At 37.4% G+C, this 14007-nt stretch overlaps 1 protein-coding gene across 1 annotated transcript; it reads right to left on the minus strand.

The window, feature by feature from the left end:
• Positions 1 to 629: 629 nt before the first annotated feature.
• Positions 630 to 5709, minus strand: LOC149182216 (uncharacterized). Its single transcript, XM_089416800.1, has 7 exons — positions 5062 to 5709; positions 4852 to 4957; positions 4517 to 4652; positions 4253 to 4381; positions 3812 to 4071; positions 2334 to 2690; positions 630 to 2217 (listed from the first exon to the last, which is right to left on the minus strand). The coding sequence occupies exons 1-5, from the start codon at positions 5657 to 5659 to the stop codon at positions 3871 to 3873; spliced, it is 1170 nt and encodes a 389-aa protein (XP_089272926.1). The 5' UTR covers positions 5660 to 5709; the 3' UTR covers positions 630 to 2217; positions 2334 to 2690; positions 3812 to 3870.
• Positions 5710 to 14007: the final 8298 nt, after the last annotated feature.

Below are 14007 nucleotides of genomic sequence, written 5' to 3' on the forward strand. Positions count from 1 at the left end.
CATTGTATGAAGAGGCAAAAAGAAACACTTAGATTTAGCTTCAATGACAAAAAATCCAATTCCTTCTACTGTTCTCAACGTAGGCAAGAATCTTACAAGGAATAAGTCTAGACACATTATCAGAAGTGCAATCATCATTCTGTTGGATTACCCAATGTTATATCAACAAAAATTTCAAAACCTTCAGCATAAATGCCAAAAAAAGAAGCTTTGCTTTGAGTTTCCCTTGTCCATTACATTCTCTTCATCACTCCAAAAACATTAAATGATGAATGCAAGCAAGAATCGAACCAAAGTTTAACTACAAAGAAAGTTTAAAACTGGCATGAACCAAAACCCATGAATCCTCGAAAAAGACAACAGAAACTGGCTTAAAACAAACATTTATTCGAAGTACCATCAGAATGATAACTGAAAGATTCACACCTTAGCCAATAATTAAAATATCAGTACTTGTCATGTAAACAGGAAAAGCTTGACAATGCAAAAAGTTCAAATTAATTTCAGCATGACCACCCAAATGTAATATCGAATTGAATGTATATCAGAAGATGTACTATTTAGCTCAACAATTAGCATGCATGTCATTTATTCTCAATCCTAACTCAAAATTGATTCAACCAAAGGAGTTGAAAAGTTGCACTTCCAAAACAGTAATGAGTTGTGATCTATTAATGTTGTCATTATTACATCAAAGTCATCTTCTGTCATTATTTTGACAGCAGAATGTGCAACCCAGCATGCGAAGCAGAAAATACCAGAGGTAGTTCATCCATCCGAGATAGCAAATACCAAAATAGACTTCATAGCCTTTCGATCATGAGTAATGGCCCATGATCTAAAATTATTAAGAACTTTCTTCCAAAAATGCAAATTAAGGTCTTTGCAGGTGAACTGTTAAGTTCCCAACTCTTTGCCAAACTGAAGATCACTGTAAGAAGTTTTTATGATGTTTCATTCCACATTTTGTCATGTCCCAATATATGAAATCGAAACCTTCCAGCACTCAGTTTTGCTGGAACACCACCAGATTCTTTTCATTCAGCAACCCTATAATGTACAGAAAAAAATAGTGCTTAAAAATGCAGTTCATACTGTCTCATTTATCCTGATATCAAGAATACCGTTAATGATATCCCCTTCAGGAAAAGTTCTCTTAGATATTCCATGATCTCAAGTTCTCTCCAATTCAGATGAAACTCCACTTGGAACTCCATTTTCTGTTAAGGGAGATCCAATAAGATGCCTTGACGAAACACTTGTTTGCCCCTCCAATTTAGCATCATTTTCAACATTGCCTGTTTTAACATTTATACAGGTGTCTTGTGGTTGAGTCCTTGACGTAGATTTGATAACTCCAGCAGGTAAGACCCACTTTGACCAGTCACCACGCCTCCTTATCTTGTCAGCCTGTCACAAAAGACTGCTGAACAGAAACCAGATAATCTCCTTTATGTAAACCAGAAAAGATATGAACTTATTGGGATATCAATTGTAGACAGTAGTAGGCTTTAAAAGACATTGAATAATAACAGATGAACACTTATCCAATATCTCACCAGATTAAAACCTGCAATCAATGAAATAGGCACCCAACCCTGCCCATCCATATTCATACGCAAAAAGGGATCTTTACATAAATTTACAACACTGCAGACAACAAATAAATCGTAAAGAATGTACAACACAATGGGGGTAAGAACAAACTAATTGTAAGCAGATAGAAAGTTCAAGTAAAGAGGCTTTTTATAATTAGTAATAAGTAAACATATCAATTGTTAGTCTGCATAATGTATATATTGGATAATGAGAATATAAGTTCTTTTTATGAGGGAAAAAAACATATCAATTATGCTAATGGAACAGCAATAATCAGAATAATCAGACCCCTGCGCAGGAAAACCTGGCATGGTACTCGATTGACTGTGATGGCAGTAAGCGTGAGCTATTTGTCATAGAATTAAAAAATCAAAAGAATCACATTTTGATGAATTACAAGCATACTAATTGTTTTGGTTCATGAAAATAGGCCACAAGTAATAAAAGTGTATGTCTCAGCAAACCTGAAGTAGTAGTCAATCTGTTTGACTATGCTAGCACACAACTGAGGATCAGGTGCAGAAACGAACACACCAGGAGGTTGGGGCTGCACAAAATAAGGCCTGCCTCTAACACTATCTAGGTGTGTTCTTGGTGGAAAATATAATGTTGGTATAGCTGCAAAACAAAAATTCACCCACTACAAATATGAATATTGTGACAGTAACAAGATATGAAACAGCTATGAATTATTCCTGCCAAATGAATTGGAATAAGAACCACTATACAATTACCATGGAAACCAGGATTATTTGCTAAACCATAATTTGGAAGAATCAATGGGGGAAGTGGTCGATTCCTTGGTCCAACTCTTTGATACATTGCAGTATTACTGTACCATAAAGAGCTTGCTGAGAATTCCAATCATAGTTAAGCCTTCTTTGCTCGTGTATGTTGTTGGGCCTATGTCCATAGCTGCTCAAATATGGATTAGGACCACCTTGCAGCAGCTGATGTAAGTAAACCACGAGGAAATTTGATATCCAGGCACGAAAAACTTTCAGATGGCAACCAATGACACCATTTCATTTACCTTTCAGAAAGATGAACAGGACCTAAATTTATCCACATTATAAGCCAGCAGCTGTAATCTACAGTAAAGATGTCAACTGAAAAAACCTGTCCTCCAAAATGAAAATGATAGCACTTCTAAAATCCGAGTAAAGGCCCAAGAGCCATATGTAGACACAATGAAACTAAAATAACTCAACTCAGAATACTTGGCACTCTAACATGCATCACCAAGCATGTGAAGAGCCCAGAATAAAAGAAATAGTTCATTATAAAGGAAACACCTCTACTGTCAAGAACTATCCTCATATAATATTTTAATTGCAAATATGAATCTGAAATGCATGAGACATAAAATTCCCATAAATTCTATAATATTTTAATTGCAAATATGAATCTGAAATGCATGAGACATAAAATTCCCATAAATTCCAGGGATTTGTGGTGCTGGACGTGTGTTATTTCTTAAGGAAAACCATAGTTTCTGTTTCAAAGCTGCATTGGCAGAAGGTACCAACTACTGGGCAGAGTTAAGTGCATTTTGGATACTGGAAAATGTAACAATTAAGAAAGGTACTGCTCAAATCCAGATACTGGGAGATTCAGAGCTAGTTATCAACTGGGTAAATGATAAAAAAAACAATATGCAGATTTTGACCCTATCAACAGTAATAGAAAGAATTAAAGAGCTGAATGAAAATTTCCCTAATAGGTTGTTGTAAACATCGACCTATGTAAAGTCAGAAACGTGTTTCTTTATAAAAAAAGTTGTTGGTTGAATCATGAAACCCAAAATAAAGAGCAGTGGACCACGTACTTGAATACTCTTTGTTCACTGCATCCTAATCAACCCCACTTCTGGTTAATGGTGATTCAAAATTATCATGTTTGACCTGGATGACTGTGGTGTCGAAAATGTAAATTAGCAATTAGTTTGGTTTGTGGGTGGTAGCACAATTGGCCCAAAAAAACATGTTGGCAAGCACAAGGGATAGGAAATTCAATCCCCGAAACATGTTTGGCAAGCCGAACCTTACACACATAAAAAAAATTTACACACATTAAAAAAACAGACAAACTTATTTCCAATTTCCTTCACATTAAAAGAACAGACAAACTTATTTCCAATTTCCTTCATAACTCAAGTTATGGCCATGGAGTTCAAAGAATGGGTACACTACATTTATGGTCCCAAGGATACTTCTGAGGAACAGAACACTGATATTACAAATGGAGGAGATTTGGATCTCTGAACATTCTCTATGCAACATTAGTCTTTGTGCCTTGCATCTTCTGAACAGACCTCCACTCACTGAGCTTAGAATGATCTATGATCAATTTATTCTTCTGGCTGATCAATACCATGTCTTCAAATTCTGCATCCCAAATCACATCATCGTCATAAACACAATAATGTTGGACGTGAAATATTGGTTGCATTGAGGAGCGTTCCAGTCCAACCTGTTGGAATGAGAAACAACATTATCACCCCTGTTTCATTATTGGTGTCAAGGGAGGATTCATTTATATTTGCATGATTATATTATGATATAGAGATCTTATATAACTTGCAAAAATTCAATATCAGTAGAACTGTACCATCACATGCCAGGCATGACAAAATTGCCTGCAGTGAACTTACCACACTTAAAACAAAGATGGCGTCCTCTTTTTCCAGCATATCAGGTGTTCGCTGATACAGAGGGCTTGTTTCATCAATGACATGGCGTACCAGCATCCCATAGTTCAGGTAAGCTATCTCTGTCCTGACCTGTGTCATGCCAAGATATGTCTATCACAAGTTTGTATCAGTTATTGAAGCAAGCTTCAGAAAATGATGTCATGAGTCAAGACCATAGTTAACATATGTGTGATATGCAAAGGTAAGGGAAGTCTCTGTTTTTACCAGTTTAAGAGATTGAGTGGCCCGGAAGAATGTGCCAGCGCTTGTAACAGTATTGTATTTATAAGATAGCTCTACTTTTACATCCACAAGTTCACATGGCTGTGGCCCAACTAATACATATCTTGCCATCAAAACTCTGCAAGGGAATGTATATATATTCTTCATTATCTACAAGGTAGATCATTTATAACCTTCTTTTGGACTATAAGAAATCCAGTATGACTAGGTCATGTATGCATGACCTACTCAACTTAGAGAAGAAAATGCTTATGTGAAATGCAGTATTAAAGTGAGAGAAAAAACCTTTATAAAGAGAAGAGTTTAGAGTTTCTTACTTGTGACGACCTTCTGGCCTCTGTCGACGTTTTGACATGTTGGGGTACACCAGTGCCACATCTGAGAATCTAATCGGCTGGGATGGTTGTGATAATCTTGCAAAAACTAAGAAACCAAAGAAAAGAAATGTCTATCTTATCAGAATATATAAGTGGTAAATTGGAAAAATAAGGGATGGAATATAAAAATGTTTTGTGATGGTATTATACCTGCTCCACTCATGAAGACAAATATGAGCTGTGCAATCAGAGCATTTAAATTCGCCACAACTAAGGTATATGGTGACAGAGGTGCAAGCTCAGGCTGCAAGCCTGTTGAGAGGGAAACACTAAACATAAAAACTTGGAAGAGTGTGGCCCAAGACAATTCAAGCCCTGTTACTTCAGTCTCTTTGCCCTCCCCTGCAAATTGGAAAAACTGGCGCGCAGTTTCCTCCAATGCCAACCCTTGAAACTCTGGAAGATATAGTAAAGTGAATATCATGCTCAGCAAAATGGGTGCCGAAAACATTACCAATGCAAATTCTGGCAAAGAGCTTTTTAGCATGTAGGAATAAAAATCATATATCAGTGTCATAACTCCTTGACCTTCCTGCAAGGTTGTGAAGTTTTTAAGTCCTGCCATCCCTTTGAATTCTGGAAGATCCGATGTCTTATATGCTTCAAATTCATCATCACTTTCCCCCTCACCATCTGCAAGTAAATCGTTCAACTTGCTGGATACCGTGTCTGTTACCTGACCTGCTGTGGTAGCAACCTGCTCTGCCACTGAAGAAACATGTTCCGCTACTTGGCCCATATGTTCCATAACTGGATCAGGCAATGACTCGGAGACCTGATTTATGAATACCTCCGCCCCTGAATACCTCCGCCCCTGATGCCCTTATGCAGGTAATGGTGTTGTGAATACCTCCGCCCCTGAGGCCGATATGCGGGTAATGGTGTCGTAAAAACCCTAAGTCGTTTCCTGCCCACTCCGCCAGGGGTCAGATGTGCATCAAACCTGAACGAAGACCAACCTAATTGTCAGTTCGCCAAGTGTCAACGTCAGAATGAGTAGGACGACGAAAGGTTCCTTTCAAAGGAAGGCCTATCGGCCTAACAAAAAAATATCATTATATACATAAATGGATAGAAACCCTTTTTGTGCAGAGGAACAAACTTTTTGGTGTTGTGTGTTGCTTTATCTTTGTTGTGTCATGCAACAGATTGAGCCAAATGACCCACCAAATCTTGACTTGTTGTGTAACTGGATTCTATGAGAGTATACCGAGAGCACAAAGATAAGAATGCTTTTTCATTGAATGTTAGTTTTGTTGTGCTAATTTCAATTTCAGATTTATAAACAAATTCTTGTCAATTGCTTGATGTGCATAGGTTCCCTTATGGTCTTTGTGATTGAAAATAGGAAAATTTATCAGGTTTTATGTTAAATTCATGAGAAAAATAATATGAAAAATAAGTGTTGAATGACAACAATCAAATGTACAAAAAACCATCAATTTGAACACTTAACACAGTGTTTTGATGAATGAGTTCACCCCTCCTAGGCTACATCTCCTCGGTCCAACTTCCATGGCTTCAGCCTCTGTATTAGCTCAACAATGGAAAAAGTGTTGTTTGCAATGCTCTACTGCTCCTGAAACCTATTTCAATGTGCTCAAAACATCCAAATTAGCTAGGAACACCTTTTCCTGATCTCCATTTGGTCGAATTTTGCTCTAGTTATGGTCAAAATTCTTTTCCTTACCAAACCTCCTCTAAAACTGAAGGAAATCCAATTAGTTTTGCTAAATTTGTTGGAATCTCCACATTTATCCAATTGACAAAGTCTAGCAACTTAATCTACAGTAAATTGTGCGTTTAATTAAATATTAAACACATTTAATGAGGCATTAATGGTGCTTATTGAAAATCTCGCGCGGTTCCATATCCGTTGATCTGGCAGTTTGAGTGGAGGCGAACACATGTTGTGGCAACCACAACGTTTATGGTAAGTGTCTTGGTTATGGTTTGTTGTAGCCCGGCAATTATGGAGTGGACACATGGGAGCATAACCGTGAATGTTATAGTTTGCGTAGCCTTCGGATGTATTAGTCGCTAACCGTTACCGTCGGATGTTTGGTGGTGTTCACATGGGGGGGACTGGCCCGCAGGCTGGCTCCCTCCTAACCCCCCAACCACAAAACATTAAACTTTAAATATGTGTTGACTCCGTTATATGTTAAGTTGTAACGTGGTGGTAGAACAGTATGTTGTATGGTTTGTTAGGGCAAGGTTGCAAGTTTTACCTTGCGGACCTACCCATTATTTTTCCACTACAATGCGTCGATGATTGACCTTTGGGGAGGGACATGTGGCGGCCTCAGGGATTGACACTTGTCCCTTGCTCATTGGTCCACTTTCAACCAATAGAAACATGACAATGCACCAAACCATAAACCAACCACACTATGCCACTTGTAAAAATCTGATAGGTCATTGACCTCCATTGACTCTGCCCAGTCACTTACCACGTCAGCAGTATGGACTGCACTGCTGACGTGCAATGACTATACATTTTTTTTCAAAAATTTCTTCTATTTGGCAAAGCAAACAAAACATGATATCTTCCTCATATGAACTCAGTTTTGAGTGAAACGAGTTGCATTGGGATCATTTGACCAAGACGAACATGAAGGTTCAAGCTTCGAGCGATTCTGAGAACTTTGATTTTTGAGCTAAACATTGAACACCTAATCATTCCTCCCCACTAGAAGCCTTTTGGACCCCAAAAGATACTTTCAATTGTTTATCAGGTCAGGGTGAAACTCTCTCACCTTCTTGATCTACAACCATTTGGATTTAGAAGGCTTTTGTCCCTTGAGTCCCACTCTAAGGTATTCGACATTCCCTCTCTTTTAAGTTGTGGTTCTTTTGTCAAGTATGAGATCTTGTTGAAGTTCATCAAAATATTATGGCGAAAAATCATCTATTGATGGCAGATGAACATGCTCTCCTTCATCATTAATCAAAGGAGGCTCAAACAATCTCAAATTTTCAACATTAAAAACAGGGTATATTTTCATATGAGGCAAATCTAGCTTAAATGCATTGTTACCAATATTTTCCAGAATTTTAAAAGGACCATAAAGGATTGGCTTAAGCTTTTTACCTTCCCCTTTAAGTCTCTCTTTTCTAATATATAACCGAACTTCATCTCCAACTTGAAATTTATTATCGACACAGTGTTTTTCATGCCTTTCCTTGTAGCTACTTTGACTTCTTTCAAGTTGTTCCTACATTGTGTGATGTATCAACTAAATTCGCTCTATGAAATTCCTTTCCTTATCAATGTCGCTACGACCATCGATGGCGACATCTTTTTCAAAGACGAAGTCCAATGGCGATCTTGGCAAGTACCCAAAACATGCCTCAAATGGCAATGTGTTTATGGAAGAATGCTTTGCCCTGTTGTATGCATGTTTTATGTAATGCAACTATTCATCCCACAAATTGGGATGTTTTCTGCAATATCCTCTAAGAAGATGAATGACTATCCTGTTGACCACCTTTCCATCTGTTTGCGGATGAAAGGTTGTACTCCTCTTCAACTCAGTGTCCATCATGTCCCACAAATTTGACCAAAAATTCCCACCAAAATCGAGAATCTCGATCACTTACAATGGAAGTAAGGAGACCAAAATGAATCCAGATATTTTTAAATAAAAGATGAGTTGTTTGTTTAGCTTACACATTTAGTTGAACCTGTCTACAACTACATATAAGTAATCGTGACCTTTCCTTAACAATGGAAAACCTCCTACAAAATCCATTGAGATACTATCCCATGGACGTGGAGGTACCGGAAGTGAAGTGTACAATCCTAGTTTCCTATTGCTAGGCTTACTTGTTGTACACAAAGAACATCCTCTAATGAAATGAGATACATTATCAAACATGTGTGGCCAATAAAAATACCTTTGGAGATTTGCCATTGTCTTGCCTACACCAAAGTGTCCAGTAATCAATGAAGTGTGTGCCTCCCTTATGATATTGTTTCTTTCTCCTTGTTGAATACATAATTTGCCCAAGCGATACAACAAACTATTATGTACATGGTAATCCAACTCTTCAATTTGGTTTTATTGTGTCAAGCTTGCATACACATCTTGAAAGGCATTGTCATATGCATATTGCTCAATGTAACTTTCATGTAAAATACAATTGTGCTTGAGTAAAATAGATGAATTTACAATAGGCCTAGAAAGCATATCGACTACCTTATTGTAGATTCCCTTTTTGTACTTGATAACCAAATGAAACTGTTGTAGAAAACCCATCCATCTGAAGTTTCGTGATTATTGAAAATTTTATTGTGACTGTAAGTAATGCAATGGTTGATGATCTATATGGATATTGGTCTCCTTCCCCATCAAGTAGTGTTTCCATTTTTTGACACTTTGTACCAATGCGTAAAGTTCTTTGTCATAAGTGTGATATTTAGTGACAGCTCCACTAAAAATTTCAAAATGAAATGAAATGGGCTTACCACACTGCATAAGAACTACTCCCCTGGTATAATCACTAGCATCCGTTTGAATCTCAAATGGATGTCTAAGATCTGGAAGAGCCAATACCAGTTCTAAACTGATCTTTTTCTTTAAATCATAAAAAAATTGTTGTACACCTCCCCAATGGAAGACTTTCTTGACACTAGTCAATGCATGTAGTGGTGCTACAATGGAAGAAAAATTAGCAATAAATTTCCTCCAATATTGTGCTTCCCCTAGAAATCTTCTTGCCTCTGTAACTGTATTGGGCTTGGGCCAATTCAGAATGACTTCAACCTTAGAGGGTTCTATCTTCAACTCACCTACTCCAACAATGTGTCCCAAATACACTAAATAAGTCTTTCCAAATTCACACTTCAATACCTTTAAAAATAGTTGTTCTTTTCTCAATACATCAAGTACTTTGTTCACATGCATGACATGTTCATCTCTGGATTTGCTGAATATGAGAATATCATCTAACTAAACAACGATAAAGTAATCTAGAAATGGTCTCAATACATCATTCATAACTCTCATGAAAGTAGTTGGATCATTTGTAAGACCGAAAGGCATAACAAGCCACTCAAACAATCCTTGTTTAGTTTTAAATGTGGGTTTCCTAATGTCCTCTTCAATTATTCTAACTCGATGATAACTACTTCATAAGTCTAACTTAGTGAAATACTTTGCATACCTCCATTGATCAAGCAAATCAGCAATTCTTGGGAGTGGATAACAATTCTTTACCATTATTTTGTTCAATGCATGGAAATCCATACATATGTGCCAAGTCTCGTCCTTCTTTGGCACCAAGACAATGGGTGAAACGCATGGCGAAGTAGATGGTCGTATGATACCTTTCTTCAATAATTCTTGAATTTGCTTCTTGATTTCATGCTCTCCATAATCGACATGTGATACATGCCAATTTTTGGAAGTGGAACATCCTGCTGCAGTTGTATCTCATGCTGAATTCCCCTCTTGGGAGGTAACCCCTTTGGTTCCTAAAACCTCTCGCCATGCTTGCTTACCACATCAAACAAATCAAATTTTAATTTGTCATCACAACCTTCAAAAGATTCATAATCAATATCATTCTTTTTCTTGATCATGAAAAGCACAAAATTTTTACTTGCATTTACTAGTCTCTTCATCTGCCCTGCATTAACCAAAGAAATTTTTAACTTTTTGCAATGGGCTCTCACAATGTACTCAACTCCATCCTTGATAAATAGGTATTTGTTCTCATGGCGATAAAATACTTCTTTCCTATCATACAAATAAGGACTTCCGGAAATGATTCCTGATATGTCAAATGGAACTACAACTCAACTTCATCAATGAACTCTTCAGTAATGGCAAACTTCAATAAGCATTTCCTTGTAACCTGTAAATTTTCATTATTGACTATGCAATCCAGTGGATATGGCTTATGATGAGGTACAGTTTCAAGGTTAAGCTTTTTGACCAATGCTTCTGAAATTAAGTTTGATTGTGACCCACTATCAAATAATGCATCAATATTTGTATGATTTTAAATTGTCCTTAGATAAAACAATTCTATTCTTGATTCTTCATTTGGATTGTTGTTATGACTATGTGAGGAACTAGTGCTTGCAACAACTTCTTTTCCTTTTGTGACCATGGCATAAATATTAGTCTCATCACCATAATCTGATCCAAGGTCATGTTGTGTGGTAGCGGTTGTCTTTTGTTTTCCCTTATTGTTTGGTTTCTTAACCCTTAGTTCGGAAGGTAATTTCCAACAATGGGTTTCATCAAGCCCAGCTTTGGAACAATGTTTCCATATAGTTTTATCCCCTTCTTTCTTCACACTTGCATTCTTCTTTCCCTTCCATTTTCCTCCCTTCTCTTTCTCCTTACCCTTGAATGGATTCTTCTTACTACCCTCTTCCTAAGTGTTCTTTCCTCTTGCTTCAAGGTGCGTGGCTTGCACACATACCTCATCCAAATTTCTTGGATTGAACATAAGGATAATATGTTTTAATTAGGAATGTAAACCCCCAATATATTTCAAAAATGTACTTTTGGAATTCAAGTTTACTCATAACAACAAAGCCCTCTTCCTAAAATGTTGCCAACTCATAATGGATTTTTACATATACTAAAGGATAAAACTGTCTTTTATTGAAAAAACAAATTCAACTCGAGAAATGGATATCTTACCATGAATTCACATTTCCTCTTGAGTCTTTTCTTCCCACCAGACTAGTGATTCTCCTTCTAGCCTCAATGAAGCTAACTAGATCTTTATATCATCTTTTTGGAGGTTCTGAATTCTGCAATAAACCTCCAATTGTCTAACTTTTCTGCATCCACCTCACCATTGTACATGGGAAGTTCAAACTTAATGTCCAATTTGAGTAAGGGAGTTTTTTCCTTTGGGGTTTCTGAATGAGTATGAACAATTTTTGTGGTGGAAGTGGAAGATGATGTTGTTTTAGTTGTTGAGGATGATGAAGATTATGAGGAATATGAAGATGGTGGATATGGAGGAGGTTTTCCTCCATTATTGTTTGAATCCTTATTTTCATATTTCTTATCTCCTGAGCTTCCATCTCCATGTGTACGCTTAGAACTCTCTCCAACCATTCTAGTATTCCTCTCTTCATAGAGGACTCTAACCATGTTAGTTAAGTCATAGAAATATTTCTTGAATGCTTCCTCTTCTAAAAGACCTTCAATCTCTCTTGGTCCAAACATGATGGCTTTGGATTCAAACTCAGCTTCTGGTACTACTTGTACCTCCTTAATCTCAATTGAAGGTAAGACTTGAGGTGCTTCAAGTACAACGAGGATTGGAACATTGGGTGGAGATTGTGGTCTTGTGTCTCTCCTTCTTTTGGGCATTACCTCAGGAGATGAAACCAATAGTTTTCCTTCTCCTCTCTGCAATTTTAACCTTGCAAGCATCACAAATTTGCAACCATTAAATCCCTAATTGCACAAAACTCAAGAAATCAAGAAAATAACCTTTGCTCTGATACCAACTTAATCTGTTATTGAATGTTAGTTTTGCTGTGCTAATTTCAACTTCAGATTTATAAACAAATGCTTGTCAATTTCATGTGCATATGTTCCCTTATGGTGTTTGTGATTGAAAACAAGTAAATTTATCAAGTTTTATGTTAAATTCATGAGAAAATAGCATGAAAACAAGTGTTGAACAACAATAATCAAATGTAAAACGAACCATCAATTTGAACACTTAACATAGTGTTTTGATGAAGGAGTTCACCCCTCCTAGGCTACATCTCCTTGGTCCAGCTTCCATGGTTTGGGCCTCTATATTAGCTCAATAATGGAAAAAATGATGTTTACAATACTCTACTACTCCTGAAACCTGCTTCAATGTGCTCAAAACATCCAAATTAGCTAGGAGCACCTTTTCCTTATCTCCATTTGGTCGAATTTTGCTCCAGTTATGGTCAAAACTATTTTCCCTAGTAAACCTCCTCTAAAATTGGAGGAACTCCAGTTAGTTCCGCAACAACTGGTGGAATCTCCAAATTTATCAGACTGCCAAAAGCTCGCCAACTTAATCTGCAGTTAACTATGTGTTTAATTAAATACTAAACAGATTTAATTAAATATTAAATAGGTTTAATTAAATAATAAACAAGTTTAATTAAGAACTAATCATGCTTAATGCAAATCCTTCCCAGTTCCATATCCGTTGACCTGGTGGTTTGAGTGGAGGCAGACACATGTCGTGGTAATCACAACGGTCATGGCAAGTGTTGTGGTTACGGTTTTCTATAGCCCGACAGTTATGGAGTGGACACATGGGAGCATAACCGTGAATGCTATGGGTTGCATAGCCATCGAATGTATTAGCCTCTAGTCGTTACCGCCGCATGTTTGGTGGTGTTCACATGGGGGGTGCTGGCCTGCAAGCTGGCTCCCTCCTAACCCCCCAACCACAAAACGTTAAACCTTAAATATGTTTTGGCTTCGTTATATGTTAAGTTGTAACGCGGTGGCAGAACGGTATGTTGTGTGGTTTGTTGGGGCGAGGTTGCGGGTTCAACCCCGCTGACCTACCCATTATTTTTCCATTGAAGTGCACTGATGATCGACTTTGGGGAGGGACATGTGGTGGCCTCCGAGATTGCCACTTGTCCCCTCCTCATTGGTCCACTTTCAACCAATAGAAACATGCCAACGCACAAAACCATAAACCAACCACAATATTCTACTTGTCAAAATCTGTTAGGTCGTTGACCTCCATTGACTTTGCCACGTCGGAAGTACGAGCTGCTGACCGTGCACTCACTATACATTTTTTGTTCAAAAAATTCTTTTGTTTGGCAAAGTAGACTGAACGCAATATCTTCCTCATACGAACTCGATTTTGAGTGAAACGAGTTGCATTGGCATCGTTTCGCCAAGACAAACACATTCATTTAGGTTTCGAGCGATTCTAAAAACTTGATTTTTGAGCTAAATAATGAGCACCTGATCAAAGAAGGTGGATTCTATCACACTATACCGAGATCACAAGGACAAGAAAGTGGATTCTATGAAAATCAAATGAGAGCATAAGGGAAAGAAGAGGATGATGATGAAAAGGAAAATGGGATGCACATTAGGAAGGAAT

This window comes from Pinus tabuliformis, chromosome 3_2 (assembly GCF_031772625.1).
Source record: "Pinus tabuliformis cultivar Carrire ecotype Pingquan chromosome 3_2, CPIR1, whole genome shotgun sequence".
Taxonomy (NCBI): domain Eukaryota; kingdom Viridiplantae; phylum Streptophyta; class Pinopsida; order Pinales; family Pinaceae; genus Pinus; species Pinus tabuliformis.

Excerpts from the sequence above, each read along its gene's own strand:
- LOC149182216 (XM_089416800.1), bottom strand. The coding sequence starts at position 5,659 with ATGGAACATATGGGCCAAGTAGCGGAACATGTTTCTTCAGTGGCAGAG. Across the intron at positions 4,958-5,061 it reads TGTCTTCATGAGTGGAGCAG|TTTTTGCAAGATTATCACAA; the intron begins GTATAATACCAT and ends TTGGTTTCTTAG. Across the intron at positions 4,382-4,516 it reads CCACTCAATCTCTTAAACTG|GTCAGGACAGAGATAGCTTA; the intron begins GTAAAAACAGAG and ends GGCATGACACAG.